The sequence below is a fragment of the Pleurodeles waltl genome, chromosome 7 (genome assembly GCF_031143425.1).
Source record: "Pleurodeles waltl isolate 20211129_DDA chromosome 7, aPleWal1.hap1.20221129, whole genome shotgun sequence".
NCBI classification, from domain to species: Eukaryota; Metazoa; Chordata; class Amphibia; order Caudata; family Salamandridae; genus Pleurodeles; species Pleurodeles waltl.
The window spans coordinates 137919653-137935762 of record NC_090446.1 but is presented as its reverse complement, the minus strand read 5'-3'; the positions used below and the strand labels follow the sequence as shown (position 1 = coordinate 137935762).

The following is a 16110-nucleotide window of genomic DNA, read 5'->3' as shown; positions in this document are numbered from 1 at the left end:
GAATATTTCCCTACTTCAAGAGGCTTAACAATACAAGCATACGATGCATCGTTAAACTTGTTGCTCTTATAGATTCCTACACATTCATAAACAAACATACGTTTTGCCCATTCTGGATACAGAGTCAAATAGCTTTTTGGTGCAAAGATCCTATCCAAGCCGTATTTGATTTAGGTTCAGACTCCCATTACTTAACTGTTTCCAAGATTTTAGGCCTGAGAAGCTTGGTTGATAACAGGTATGATGTAGACCGGATGGATTTTGCAAGGCTGAACATGATGTTAAACAGATGTGCAATGTTTATGCTCGGACTTGCAAAGCATACCGGATTTCAACAACAATGTAATGTGTATGGACACCAATAAGTTAAACCTAATTACAACCTTGGCATGTCAGATTTGTAAGCAGAGCTGAGTGCTAAATTCAGGACTTCAAGTTTAGCTTCTTTTGAGCAGAGGAAAATCTGTGGGCTAGGGCATTGCAGCTCACCTGGAAGCTCAGAAATCTCCTTCCAAACAGTTCCAACTTTTCCATCACAAGTACGACTTCACCGTTTTTAAGAATATGCGGTGAACATGGGGTGATGGATGTGCCTTTATTATTATGCAAATATTGGTCAGCTACTGTTTCTACAGTCTGCCCCAGAGCGAACAGAGGCAGGGGACTTGAGTGCTGTCCAGGTAAAAGAACACTGAAGCAGGAGCCATTATTACATGAAAGATGAGGAGGGAACAACAATACTCTGCAACACAATTATGAATAGCTGGAGGAGCTACATGCGGTGGATGAGTGAAGTACTGTCCAGGTAAAAGAACACTGAAGCAGGAGCCATTATTACATGAAAGATGGGGAGGGAACAACAATACTCTGCAACACAATTATGAATAGCTGGAGGAGCTACATGCGGTGGATGTGTGAAGTACTGAGTAGTTTAGTTCAAGGTTGGCAGGCAATCAGATTAGCGATTTTAGATGCATATAAAGATTTGGCTATCTGGGTGACTGGAGGACTACTAAATGACGGGTTCCTAGGCCTTCAACAAGAATGTGCAGGGTACATAATAAGTGGGTTTAAGCTTGTGAAGGTCTTTTACACAATGAATTATATGTGCATGCTCCCCATAGATCACATGGACACATATTTACCGTTAAAGAACAATTGGGTCTTTGGTTAGCCTGATGGGAATGCTAACTTGACTGGCTTGCAGGAACATAAAAACATTTAGTGAATTGGTGTCCTAGACATGACTAAAGCAACAATAATGTTGCACGTGATTTCGTTTATTAGTTCCCTGGTTGTAGTTTTTAAAGATTTGCTACAATGAAGGAGTCCAGGTGAATCAGTCTCTTAGCCTACTAAGATTTAGGTCCTCATTACGACCGTGGCCATCTTAAGACCGCCAGGGTCGCAGTGGCAGTCAGACAGCAGCCAAGGTGGTGGTATGACCACTACATTACAAAAGCGGCAGTAGCACCGCCACAGGACACACTGATGACCCTAATCTACCACTGGCTGGCAGAGACTTGGCATGGGCAGTGCAGAGCCCCCCCTCACCCTCCCCGGCCAACCATGGCACAAAATTCACTGTGTCTTGCAGACAGTGACCTTAGCAACGGGTATTGATGCACCCTACGCACCAAAGCATTGCCGTCACCTCTATTACGAGCCGGTGACAATTCTGTATGAAGTTTCCCACAAGTCCAGTGGGAAACTTGGAATGGGGCCGACGGGGAGGCAGCAAACTGGTGGCAACCTACTCGTCGGGACTTCGGCGGACGGACTTTTCCATCCGCTGAAGTCATAAATCAACTCCTTTGTGTTATGAGAAGTGGACTCAGACTTCATGCCACTGAATTTATATTTGGAAGCCTTAAGGCTATGTGCTGTAGAGCACTAGTTAGAAATTCAGTGAGTAATAGACTTGGACGTGCAAAACAAGATAGTCTGCTCAAGAGAAATTACAATTTAAAGGAGTATGTCAAAACCACATCTGTCTGTTCGTAACTGCAAAAATGCATTAATAAATGTGTAGATTTAGATGACAAGGTTCAGAGAATGTATCAAGACAAAGTAGTGCTAACCAGACCTTTGACAATTCCTTTTCAAAATACAGTAATGCACCCCACCGGATGACCAATATATTGGCTATAACATGCTGCTAAAATTTAATATGGAAGGGTGGGCATCACTGTCTGACGAGATGTAGGTGGTTTCAAAACTGTGAATATAGACATTTGCTAGGCATGGGGCACATTTACTGCGCACTGACGTTCCAAGGAACTGTAAAATATCTTATCCTCAAACTGAGGAAAAAATCAAATTATTGTTCATAGCTAGTTTGGCACATTCCATAATGAAGGAAACTGGAATTATATAGTCATCAATATTCTTTATTCACTCAGAAACTGATCATAAAAGCACCTATTTACACAATACATCTATCTTCAAGTAAAAGAATCTTACTAAATTCGATATAGAAAAATCACAATCTAGAAGGCAATTCGAATCAAAAATATTTTTAAAAACGTAATACGTCAACCCTAATAAATAAAAAAAATCATGAAGTGCATAGTGGATTGGGCAGAGACCGCATCACATGGACAGCACTGAAGCGACATGAACCACGAGCCTGACCAGGGAAATGCAACCAAACAATACCAAACAATGGATCATATTAAGGCAAAGTCTTGAAAGATAAGATATATGCTCAGTGTTCTCAATCCTGGTTAATTACGGCTTCATCCCCGTAGAGGTAAAGATCAGCACCTATCTGACAAGCGAAACCATGTCAAGGGCCTTAACCATTCTTATATTTTCCCTAACCTCGTGAATTTTTTCTTCCACAAACATCTTCAAAACAAGGATTATAAGTTGCTGGATGGTTAAGAAAAAAAAGAAAAAAAAGTAAAAAAAGTATTCAATCCCAGTTGAGACAACCATTTGCAATGCACTAGGGTCTTGCATTTCTCCAAGTTACAGCTATTATCAGTTGTAAACTCCCAACCGGATTTCTCTTTCCACATGGAAAGAAAAAAAATAATTTAAAAAAGCGCGATCGTTCTGCTACAGTTCACCCACAATGAAGCCTATGGGCAAAAGTGCAATTATCTAAGTAACCGGCAAAAGTGCAATTAACTATGTAACAGGGTCGATGTTATGCAAAGCGCTCAACTTCTGCCAAGCGAGATCGCGATGCGAACAAAAGATAAGAAGTACTCAACAAACCTGATGGGAAACAGTGAGCCTTGCATGTTTTCAGTACTTGATCGCTGCGCTGGAGGAGGGCTAACCACCGGAAAAGGCATGACGTATGCGTGCCTTCCACTAATGAAAGCAAGCAGATTTTAACAGGCAAGCCCACGAATCAATGAAAGACAATTGACGTGGATGGGGCTCCAACCCTTTTCTAGGTCCTAAAGTGTTACTTTCTGACCAGGGAATAGCAGACATGTGACTCATGGTCATGCAGTCCGATATTATCTTGCGTGAAAGAAAAGTCTCAGGACTAGACAGCAATTTAAGCCACAATAAAAGTAGGGCTGCTCCTACTTGGTCCTCCAGAAAGCCAAGACCACGCTCCTGATGGGAAACAGGACTGGGTGTTTTCTTTGGTATGGCCAGTAGTCTGCACAAAAATTTGTTTTCAGCTGCCTGCAATTTACCAAAGACAGCCCGCTGCCTGATGCATGGCATTCACTCTTATAAAGTGTAACCATTTCTCAGAGAGGCCTACAACCTAGCTTTGTTACAAATCCACAAATGGATTCACCTGATGCCACCAGCTTCTGTGTTCTTAAAACAGTGAGCCTGTCCCAACTCATGTTTACATCAGATAAAATTCATAGGAAATTAAAACTGGGCACCTTTGCAATTAAGAGTACGCCCAATGAAAAAAACCTCATGGTTCTAACATTATTTGGGACACTGGTTAAAATAAGAAAAATTTGGTGGTTGATCTTCAATTTAAGATCGCCCATAAGACCATTAAAAGCACCTAAAAGTGCCTGCAGCCCATTAGCTGTAAGTGCAATTAAATCTGCACCATCAGAGTATAAACGTACAGGGGCCAAACGTGGCCCTATCTTAAGAACATCTTGAACGCAATACTTCCAATGTGTGCACAAATCGCACACCTTAATTTTTTGGCTGACATCAAATAGCAAAATAGGACAGTTATTAACAGGGAGGTTGCTATCCCGTTTCTTGTATAAAGGCACTATGATTTCCTCCAAGAGTAATAGTCATGGGAATTATTCAGCAATGACTGCATAGTCTCAAAAGTCTTGCCCTGCAGAACAGTTCGGTTCTACACCGATAAAAAAAAAAAGTGTGGTCGTTCATACATTCTACTCACATAGCGACAATACAAAACATCCAATTAGCTACTCCTACTTTTAGGCGCTGTAGCCCACTCCACAACTTTGTAGGGGTGTTAGGAGGATGACACTTTTAGGTGAATGGGAAATTTTTCCACACTTGCTAGGAACATTACATGTTAGTTTAGTTTGTTGATTAAAAAAAGCCTTATTTTAGACCCAGCTATTTCTGGGAGGGGGGGGGGGGAGAACACTACTAGAAGAGTGTTCCTGGGAAGGTTTGAAAATTGACTATGCCGCTGCTCTTAAAGGTGGTGGTGGGTCAGAAAGATGGAAAGAATTAGCAGGAAGGGTCTTAAAACACCATCAAAAAGATGCAAGTTGCTTCAAGATACAGCAAAAAACAAGCACTGAAAAATCTACTTGCCCACTATGGCATGTCATATTTTATCAGGGCAAGCTATTTTTAGGACCTACTCGCCCCCTTTGGCGAGTTGACAAAAGGTGTTCTGTGGAGCCATAAAGCGAAGGAGCAATAAAGCCGCCTTTTAATCTTGTTCCTATCTTGCCACATTTGCTCTGTGCTTAGAGACAGAGGTCAAAAGGCAGTTAGTCTTCTTACACTTACTTTTCCTTTTGACTGCAGTTCAAGGATTTTCTAAGGTGGACTGTCTGGCCTGCTGTGCAAACTGTGAAATGAAAGGCTATAGTGCAGGTTTTCCATAACATTTAAATAACTAAATCAACTTTAAAACCATTTCAAACTTTTCTGTAGTTGTGAAAGTCCATTTTTTGTACTTCTGTATGGTTAAAATCATTAATAGGATGAAAACAAATCAGAACACTTCACTTGGTGATGTGCAAATGATACGTTTTCTGAAACCCAGTTCACACAGCCTATTGTTACTATACAATATAGTTTTATAAGAAAAGCTGCAAGTGCACCATCATACTTTAGTAATATAGTTATTAAAAGTGAGTGTTTAAACAAACTGGGAAACACTCCTGCCTCAATGGCAATTCTATTAGTAAACAAAGAGGCAAGTCATGGATCATGTGTACCCTTATGTGTGGAGCAAATGTTTAGTCTATTTAATCAAACACAAGTTTTTTTTGTACAGCAGAAATGCAGATCTCACATATTTGAAGGTGCACTCATGTGAGAATAAAGAAAAAGGAGACTCTAAACTGAAATATTGCCTAGGATCACATAATTTAAGACTTGTTTACTGGTGAAGTACATAACAGTGCAGGGCTTGACGAAAACGCACAGTGGGGACTTACGACTGATATCCCTTCCCAATGTGGAAGTAAAAACATGGGCACGGTAGCATGCTTAGATGTGGGCTGGTGTCCTTTGCTGGCTAAATGGGCCCATCAAGGAAGACCTTTGCCACAATTCTTCTTGGAATGGCCTGAGGGAAGTGCCAGACGATGTGCATTTGGTAGACTGGCCAAGCAGGTGAAGAAATAATACAACTGTCTAAAGGACACTGACCCCTCCAGGTACTTTTAATCATAGGGAGCCTACGTCAAACAATATCACCTGATATGGACAGAGCCCATCTCGTAGCTTAGGGAATAGAACACCTATCCTGAAGAATTGCCGTTGATCCAGAGGGGACAATATGAGACAAACATGTTCACCAATGTTTGACCTCCTGGGACATAATTTCTCACAAGGTGCCGGCTGTTTTTATCATTTCATATAGGCTCCCCGTGATTAAAAGTACCATAACGGGGTACTTCGGTAGCCAAATGGTGGGTGAAGGCTTGTGCTCTGCAACTAAGTTGCCTTCAACTACCTTTTTTTGTTGTTGCTTCCAACATATCACAATAGACTGCTTGCACCACTACTTCAGACATGTACACACTGTAATGATATTACTTTGCGAGGGAGGACATAAGTTTGACCGGAAATCCTCTCTCCCCTCCTTACATAGCCGGTACCACATTATGCTTGCCACAAGCTAGTTAGTGGGAATTCCTCCTGAGCCCTAACCAATGGGGTGAGAGAACCTGGGGTCAACTGGGATTGTATTGGGTGCACAATGGCAATCTTAGAGTTATTACACCAGAAAAATATGGGGCATCCACACAAAGTAGGATTTCCCCACACACATGAACAAGACAGAAAATGAACAGTCAGTAAGTAAGAGGGCTACTGGGAGCACAGCGTTGAATCTCAACAAAAAAAAAAGGCTCAGCAGGATTACTACCCCAAAGAGACTGAAGTAAGAGAACCTATAATGCAGGAAGTAAGATGCTCAAGAAATTCAGGAAAATTAAGTGCCCTCCTGCATGAAGATCCCCACAACACAGTAACAAAAATAAATAATAAAATAAACCACACAAAATGTGAGTATACACACACATTCAAATAATAGATGCGTGTCCCTACAGATCACCCCAATTTGAAACTAATCCGCCCTCTCCCCCGCCCCCGAAAAGCAGATAACCATTTCAAGATCATGGGTGTGGAATTGCTATAGCCCGACACCCAGGACAATGTTTGGGGTCAGGGACCACAAGTTTACATGTGTATTGTGTCCTTGGGACAAGTAGGCCCAATTGCCTACAGCACACACCCTTTGGCTGGCAGTTTACAGGCAATGGAACTGTCTGTAGTTGAGGAAATGTGTGTCCATATGTTAATGCTGTTTTAACATGGATTTATGGTTCATTAATGCAAAGTCTTTACTGTTAGGGTGAGCGCTCTAAATACATGTTTTAAGATTAAACTGCAGTTCTGACAATGGTTCCAGTATATTAAAAAAAAAAAAATGTACACAAGCTTGAAAAGTTTAATATGAAGCTACGTATAATGCTCCCAGAATGCTACCTGGTTAGATGCAAATGTTTGCAGAAGCTTGTAAGCAAAAGTGACAATTGTTTACTTTAGAAATAAAAGGCTCAGGAAAAAAAATATATATATATACAAGTAGAAAAAAAAAAAAAAAAAAGTGTTGCTACAGTGAAATAGGTACCATTTCTTTGAAGCATAATTTAGTAAAATGTGTTGATGCATGCTAGTATTTACAAAAATATTCAGAATGGAAAAAAAAAGTGTAACCATTGTCAACAAGATTATGGAAAACATGAAAATAAACTAGCACTGGCAAAGGCAACCGATCAGACATTGGTTGTCTCTCTTTTTGGTTTTGAAAATGTGTGTCTTATTTTGACATGGCTTTTGTAACACTTCAATTTTGTGGGAGGTGCCAGGTCCTCACTATTGTAACAAGCATCAGCAAAAGGCAAAAAAAGTTTTTGGGTCCCAAAAAGCAAACATTGCCACTATGCAGGGGGCCCCTCAGCACAGCACCTGTCCCAAGTGAGTTCAAGGGGGGGGGGGGGGAGGGGGCGGCAGCTCCATGTTCTCTGCAGGGACCCCCACCAGTTTAAGCCACGGATTGCTACAGTAGCACCTGGCACTGAACAAACCTACTCTGTGTGTCAATATGCTCCTTGTGGAAGAGCAGAATGTGATCACTCACAGTAAAGCCAGCCAATAGAGATAAAAAACAGAATGTCATAAAAACAAAATGTCTTGGTTAACGCCAGAACTAATTAGGGACCTAATGCTTAAAGAAAGTCACAAAAGTGCACCCATGGTGTATGTCTGATTTAGTGGTCTTCATGAATTCACAAGAATTTACAGAAGTAGACCAGGAAATCGTGTGAAGTGTGTTTTAGCACAAGCAAATAGGCACGTGTAGAATTTGCTCATGTGAAAATCAAGTGAGTTTACTCCAACCACTTTTTCCCCAACCCTGGAAGAACTACTTCTGCCCTTGTCAGAAATAAATGTATAACCTTACTCAGTATGGGAAAAGATTAGAGAATATGTGGTGAAACTCCTTAGAACATGCATGTTGGTAGGTCTGCACAGATTCCAGCCCCCGTTTGTAGATTTGCTGAAAGGTGGCAAAATAAGGAAGTTGCTAAAGTAGGGCTTGAAAGTGCTAGTATTCAAGCCCTACTATAGTATTAGCCCTGGCATAATCAGAAAGGCTATTATCAGGGCTCTTGCATAATGAAATTGCTGCCATAATTTGTCACCACACTAGATAGAACCAACGGGACATGTAGATTTTTCTTTTTTTTCTTTTTTAACAGGACAAGTGGATTTAAGAAGCACCCTGTCCCATGGACAAGTATATATTATATTAAATTCCACACCCCTGCATGGTTCTTGAATGAAATAAACCAGAGGTCAAGTTTAGTGATGACTAAGGTGTTTGAGAGACAATGGAAACAAGTATCTGAAAGAGGAAAGAGCACTGCAGGTTGTGGTAACCTAGATTTCTCCTACTGAAGCGCAATTATGGTTTTACTAAAGGTAGTAATGTGACCAGTGGCATCAGTAGTAGGCGAAAAAATATATATATTTTAACTGGGTAGCTGCTGTGTAGCAGTCACATCTTAGGGCCTTGTACAAAAACTGACTTCTAGTTTATAATGGTGCTCACATGGTATCTACTCCATGCAACAATTGTGTTTACACAGATCATGAACCAGAGTTTATGATTTCTGAATTATAAATATTGATACTAAAGCACTACTCACAAAGTCCAAACAAACATAAGTCGGCTAGCTGGCAGCAAACATGTTTCATCAGAACAGTGGCTTTTTCCAAGGCAAAAAAGATTCAATATATCAGCTGCAACTGTTCGGGGTATCTAAGATCCAGTCCAGGGCACCAACTTCAGATCAAGAACACAAGAATAAGCGTCCTCTAAGCGTTTTGTGAAAAACTATTGCACCATAAATAGGTGATAAGTAGGAACACCCAAGTACTGTGTTTGTATTGGTGAGTGCTTGTTCCAAAAGTTATATCATTGATGTGGGAAATGATAGCCTTGATAAGATTCCAACTCTGTATGCCCAGCTAGCATCTGGTTCAGAGTAAGTCTCTTACTCAGATGTGATGAAACGTGTTGGCTGCCACTGGCAACGGAACTCTTATGACACGTTTCAGCTGCTGGACTATTTACTGGACTTTGTGAAGAGTGCTTAGGTGTCGATATTTAGCATGCATCAGTACTAGTATTGGTACCAGTACTTTATGGTATCATTAGATTAAGCAACTTGGTGTGGGGCTGTACTAAAGGTAAGTGACTGCAGTAGCATTTCACTACAGGATTAGTTTGTGTAACAGTTTCTCTACTAACAGTACTTTTACTAAACCAGGGATACTAGTAGTTTTAGCAACAGAATTGTGGCCACAGTAATAATATCTTGATTGTACTAGTGCAAGAGGAATTTGGTGACCACCTGCACAGATATAGGAATAATTATACATGCAGCTAAAAAACAAAAAATTATATATCTCTCAACACTAATTAGTGCAGTATTCCCAGTAGTGATATGAACGGCATTTCTTCGGCATCAGTATTAGTGTGCTTTTCGTACAAGTAAACGTAGTAGGAGCTGTGAAGGAAGGGTCCCTAGCTGCAAAGGCAGACATGCTACCAGTGGCAAAACAAAAAAGACGTAAATGATCTGTAATGCATGTAATATTTTGTAAGCTAAAACTTAAATCAAATAGAACGGCATATAATCAGTCTCCTGAAGTTAATGCACCTTTTAGATAAAAAATAAAAAAATGGAGTTCATTAAATAAACTCTACTTGTTGGGTAGCGTGTGAATTTATATTTAATAACGTTAGAAGTACAGAACCAAAGACAATTTACCGACCATTGAGCCTCCCACTCCCAAATAAGCCACTGAGTGCCTTAGGATCAATGGGTATTTTTGGCCAGTGCCCATTCCATCTGTTTTCATGGTCTGCACCTCACAACTCGTCCACATGCACCCCTTGGGATCCATTTACCTGATAGCACACACTTGAACCTGTTTGAAGGTAAAACAGTACTTGAGGAAGTTACTTTATACCATTCCATCCTTGCACCGCCTTGATTTATGATGAAAGCAGGGTGTAGAGTATCCGCTCCCTCCAGCGCCATGTATCCCACACTGAAAGGAGGATGTCCGGGTTGTGAAAACGAACGCCACTTTAAAATTGAAATTTGGGTTCTACTTGGAAGCAGGTATCCCTCAACCAAACACACTCTAGTCTAGCAAGACAGGATGTTGGTTTGCAGGCATTACATGGGAGCCATGGAATTAAAACAGGTCTATTTTCTGCCCATTACAACAAAATGCGCTTTAAAAAGTTTCTTTGGGGCTACATTGTTGCAATCCAGTCTGTGATAACCTAGGCATTTTAAGCATCAGTGCATGTATCAGCCTTCTTGCACAGAGCGCTCTGGGCCACATAATTGCAAATAAAGACTGGGGCCACAGGTGGATCACGTGGTGGAGGAAAAACTAAAGAATATAAGCACATCAGTTAGTAACTTCCATTTACTGCTACAGTTTCACTTCCTTCAGTCTCCTGGGAAGACTGAAAAAGGATGGCAGAAACAGACAGCCAACAGGAAAGCTAGTTATGGTCAAAGTAATATACCAGCATCGATTAACTAAGAACATCAGTAAATGTTAATTTAACACCTCTGTAAAGAAATGGCTCCCTGTTGCAGTTACCCCCCACTTTTTGCCTGATACTGATGCCGACTTGACTGAGAAGTGTGCTGGCACCCTGCTAACCAGGCCCCAGCACCAGTGTTCTTTCACCTAAAATGTACCATTGTTTACACAATTGGCACAACCCTGGCACCCAGGTAAGTCCCTTGTAACTGGTACCCCTGGTACCAAGGGCCCTGATGCCAGGGAAGGTCTCTAAGGGCTGCAGCATGTCTTATGCCACCCTAGGGACCCCTCACCCAGCACAGGCACGCTGCTTGCCAGCTTGTGTGTGCTGGTGGGGAGAAAATGACTAAGTTGACATGGCACTCCCCTCAGGGTGCCATGCCAACCTCACACTGCCTGTGGCATAGGTAAGTCACCCCTCTAGCAGGCCTTACAGCCCTGAGGCAGGGTGCACTATACCACAGGTGAGGGCATAGGTGCATGAGCACTATGCCCCTACAGTGTCTAAGCAAAACCTTAGACATTGTAAGTGCAGGGTAGCCATAAGAGTATATGGTCTGGGAGTCTGTCAAAAACGAACTCCACAGCTCCATAATGGCTACACTGAATACTGGGAAGTTTAGTATCAAACTTCTCAGAATAATAAACCCACACCGATGCCAGTGTTGGATTTATTAAAAAATGCACACAGAGTGCATCTTAGAGATGCCCCCTGTATTTTACACAATTCTTCAGTGCAGGACTCGCTGGTCTGTGCCAGCCTGCTGCTGAGAGACGAGTTTCTGACCCCATGTGGTGAGGGCCTTTGTGCTCTCTGAGGACAGAAACAAAAGCCTGCTCTGGGTGGAGGTGCTTCACACCCCCCCTGCAGGAACTGCAACACCTAGCAGTGAGCCTCAAAGGCTCAGGCTTCGTGTTACAATGCCCCAGGGCACTCCAGCTAGTGGAGATGCCCGCCCCCCTGGACACAGCCCCCACTTTCGGCGGCAAGTCCAGGGGAGATAATGAGAAAAACAAGGAGGAGTCACTGGCCAGTCAGGACAGCCCCTAAGGTGTCCTGAGCTGAGGTGACTGACTTTTAGAAATCCTCCATCTTGTAGGAGGATTCCCGGAATAGGGATGTGCCCCCCTCCCCTCAGGGAGGAGGCACAAAGAGGGTGTACCCACCCTCTAGGACAGTAGCCATTGGCTACTAACCCCCAAGACCTAAACACACCCCTAAATTCAGTATTTAGGGGCTCCCCAGAACCAAGGAACTCAGATTCCTTCAACTTACAGAAGAAGAGGACTGCTGAGCTGAAAAACCCCTGCAAAAGAAGACACCAACTGCTTTGGCCCCAGTCCTACCGGCCTGTCTCCTGCCTTCTAAAGAAACCTGCTCCAGCACCGCTTTCCCCAGGACCAGCGACCTCTGAATCCTGAGACCTGCCCTGCTTCAAGAGGAACAAGAATCTCCCGAGGACAGCGGCCCTGTTCCAAAAAGACTGCAACTTTGTTTCAGAGAAGCAGATTTAAAGACCCCTGCAATCCCAGCAAGAAGCTGGAGACTTGCAACACTGCACCCGGCGACCCCGACTCGACTGGTGGAGAACCAACACCTCAGGGAGGACCCTCCGGCGACTCCAAGACCGTGAGTAACCAAAGTTGTCCCCCCTGAGCCCCCACAGCAACACCTGCAGAGGGAATCCCGAGGCTCCCCCTGACCACGACTGCCTGACTCTAAAATCCCGACGGCTGGAAAAGACCCTGCACCCGCAGCACCTGAAGGATCGGAACTCCAGTGCAGGAGTGACCCCCAGTAGGCCCTCTCACTTGCCCAGGTGGTGGCTACCCCGAGGAGCCCCCCCCCCCCCCCCTTGCCTGCCTGCACCGCTGAAGAGACCCCTTGGTCTCCCATTGGAAACCCGACGCTTGTTTGCACACTGCACCCGGCCGCCCCTGCGCTGCTGAGGGTGTACTTTTTGTGTGGACTTGTGTCGCCCCCGGTGCCCTACAAAACCCCCCTGGTCTGCCCTCCAAAGACGCGGGTACTTACCTGCTGGCAGACTGGAACCGGGGCACCCCCTTCTCTCCATTGAAGCCCATGCGTTTTGGGCACCACTTTGAACTCTGCACCTGACCGGCCCGAGCTGCTGGTGTGGTGACTTTGGGGTTGCTCTGAACCCCCAACGGTGGGCTACCTTGGACCCCAATCTGAACCCCGTAGGTGGTTCACTTACCTGCAAAAACTAACATTACTTTACCTCCCCCAGGAACTGTGAAAATTGCACTAAGTGTCCACTTTTAAAACAGCTAAATGTGTTTTATGTAAAAAGTATATATGCTATTGTAATTATTCAAAGTTCCTAGAGTACTTACCTGCAATACCTTTCAAATGAGATATTACATGTAGAATTTGAACCTGTGGTTCTTAAAATAAACTAAGAAAATATATTTTTCTATAACAAAAACCTATTGGCCTGGAATTGTTTCTGAGTGTGTTCCTCATTTATTGCCTGTGTGTATGTACAACAAATGCTTAACACTACTCCTTTGATAAGCCTACTGCTCGACCACACTACCACAAAATAGAGCATTAGTATTATCTCTTTTTGCCACTATCTTACCTCTAAGGGGAACCCTTGGACTCTGTGCATGCTATTCCTTACTTTGAAATAGCACATACAGAGCCAACAGACAGCCAACAGGAAAGCTAGTTATGGTCAAAGTAATACACCAGCATCGATTAACTAAGAACATCAGTAAATGTTAATTTAACACCTCTTAACCACAATTATTTTCCAGTTACCTGAGCAAAGCTGTTCAATTTTCGTTAGGTTCAGCTGCAGGGACTCGTTGATCCATGCAAGCATATCATGTCGACTCAGGTTATCACTGGTCACAGAAGTGGAATATACATTGACTGCCATTTTCTGAAGGAAAAAAAAAAAAAAAAACAGAAGGAAAACATACCTCTCCATTACCAAAAGGAGACAGTTTTTGGTGCATCCACCATCACAGTGGTGTCATTCCCATGAGCTTTACCAACCACTATTTTCCACATTCTGAATTTAAAATTAATTGGTGCGTAAAAGTCATACAGCTAGGCCACATAGTATAAACCGGTCTCCCACCGGATAACCAAAATAAAAATTAATATACTATAGGAGTAAAATACTGCCACGACCCAAACAACTGTACACCCTTATTTAGTAGGAGTCCACCAATATCCAAAATCGTCTCTCACCATTTTATCACACATTTCTTGAAACATGACCTCCACTAACTGCTAACTGAGCGCCACCACAGTAAAAAAAATGCAGTCAGCTTTAATTGTAAGAAATTAACTTTAACTAGAGTTCTGCGCCAATGAATCCCAGTTTGGCCAGCACAGGTTCAAACCAAGCATTATCTTTCATTTGTCACAGCTTGGTACCAGAACCCCTATTATAAAACACCCATCGATTCAAGACCACTCTTCTCCCAGCAAGGGCACAATTTTTCATATGCCCCCCAAATCGACGCCTGCAACCCTCCGAATTGCGGCAATATCCCACTCATCTAATCTTAAGTAATAACCAGGCAGCTATTACTTTCTACGCTGCATTATGAATGCCGCAGTTTACCCTAACTGAAAAAAAAATCCACACGAGTCCCAAACACCAGCACCCTCCGATTAACCTACAGAAGCCCAGCACCAAAGCCATTCTTAAGAAATCTCGTGATCACCCTTTCTACACTCCATCTTTACATCATCTGCAAAATTATCTTCTTTTAAAAAAACGCTTCTTTCAGTAATCCATATATTCTTTCCGTAATTAACTCTAGAACTGTTCAGTCATTATGGCTTCACATTGCCGGGTGCATTATGCCACCAAGAATTCAACTGTCAGTAAACAGCCGTCCAAAATTCATGTTCTCCCCAACCATAGCCTTCTGGTCTGCACGAGCTCCATCCGCCGACATTTCAGAACCCCGTAATAGGAATGCTCGCCACCCCCCCGCCCCCCTCCATTATACTCCACTGCCTTATGATCGTTCTCCCTCGGCATAAGCAACGGCATTAGCCCCGGTACCAGCCACCCCCTACAAAGAATTTCAACGGATGTAATTGCATTTCATCGAAATGGTCCCATGATTCTGACACGTCCCAATTTTTAACCCCATCAGCCCTAACTCTCCACTTCGCCTAGCCGTTGCTCACTCCTTAGTTCCTCTACAGTGCAAGGAGCCTGTAGATCGGGTAGGCGCGTAAACTACGTGCGCTCTACCCGGCACAGCGGGGCCATTGCAAATCTCACATTTCACTAACGCCTCCCCCCGCCCGCCGGCAACCCCATTAGGTCCCGCATTCTAGGCCTCGGTTCATTTAAGCACATGTCCCGCCTTCCGTTACACCCAGGCAGGGCTTCCCGCAAAAGCCTACACTCATACGTGTTGCAACCAACAAGACTATACCTCTGAAACTCTAATAACCTTCGCTACCAAAGCCTCCGCATCAAAGCTCTCCCGTTACCTGTACTACCCGTCGCGTTCAAGCCGGCACCGCCCGTGTTGACGTCATGCGCAAAGTGGCCATCTTCGTCTGCGGCTTTACGTCATCTCATGAATAATTCAAACGGCCATTTTGCGCGCGCTACAAAAAGGCGTGGCAGACACAAGGAACGAGGAAGACTCAGGAATCCCAAGTGGGTTCCTGTCCGTGCTGTAGATGTAGAAGAAAGACTAAACTGTCAACGAGAAAAGAACTTCAGTAAACTCTAAAATTCTGCTATCAGGCGCTTGAAACGGTTTGTTGCAGTCGCCATGTGCATTTAGTGCCTTCGGAAAAACAAACCTGTTTCTATTGCTGAATAGCTTGCAGTGTTAATTCTGTGACCGGACCGCCAGCGAGGATTGTGCATTCTCTTCTCCACTTTAATGTCACAGAAGTGTGATAATAAGCACATAAACGAAAGACGTTTAACACTACATGACTCATGCGTCCAAGAGAGTCTCCATAGTAACCACAGCCCAATCAGATAACTGTCAGCTGTATATCTTCTTATGACATCCCTTCATCTTCCTTACAAAAATGTGCACCTTCTTCAGCAGGTACATGCATAACAAAAAGAAAGGCATAGACTGGTCCTGGAGGGGTGTGCCAGGACAAACTGCAAGCAAACGAGGAAGCCAATGTCTACTCACATAGTGGCTGGCTGGGCCCAGATGGGCAATGTTAACTGTGCACTCGCAGTGGAGAGAAGGAGATGGCTGCTCATCAAAACCGATGCAAAGCTGGGGGAGCTCACGACATCTGAGGCAGGCACAGTGGCGCAA

At 43.4% G+C, this 16110-nt stretch overlaps 1 protein-coding gene across 3 annotated transcripts in view; it reads right to left on the bottom strand.

Moving 5' to 3' along the window:
- MAPRE1 (microtubule associated protein RP/EB family member 1) overlaps positions 1–15435 on the bottom strand; it is an 84149-nt gene extending 68714 nt beyond the window's left edge. Inside the window, exons 1-2 of one of the 3 annotated variants that reach the window (XM_069243405.1) lie at positions 15308–15435; positions 13601–13724 (exon numbers count right to left, since the gene is read on the bottom strand). In XM_069243405.1, coding sequence (XP_069099506.1) covers positions 13601–13721 — 121 coding nt within the window. In that variant the 5' untranslated portion in view covers positions 13722–13724; positions 15308–15435. Of the gene's footprint in view, positions 1–13600; positions 13725–15249 lie in introns of all 3 variants that reach the window. The other 2 variants (XM_069243407.1, XM_069243406.1) reach the window with 2 other exon arrangements.
- Between the last annotated feature and the right edge of the window lie 675 nt (positions 15436–16110).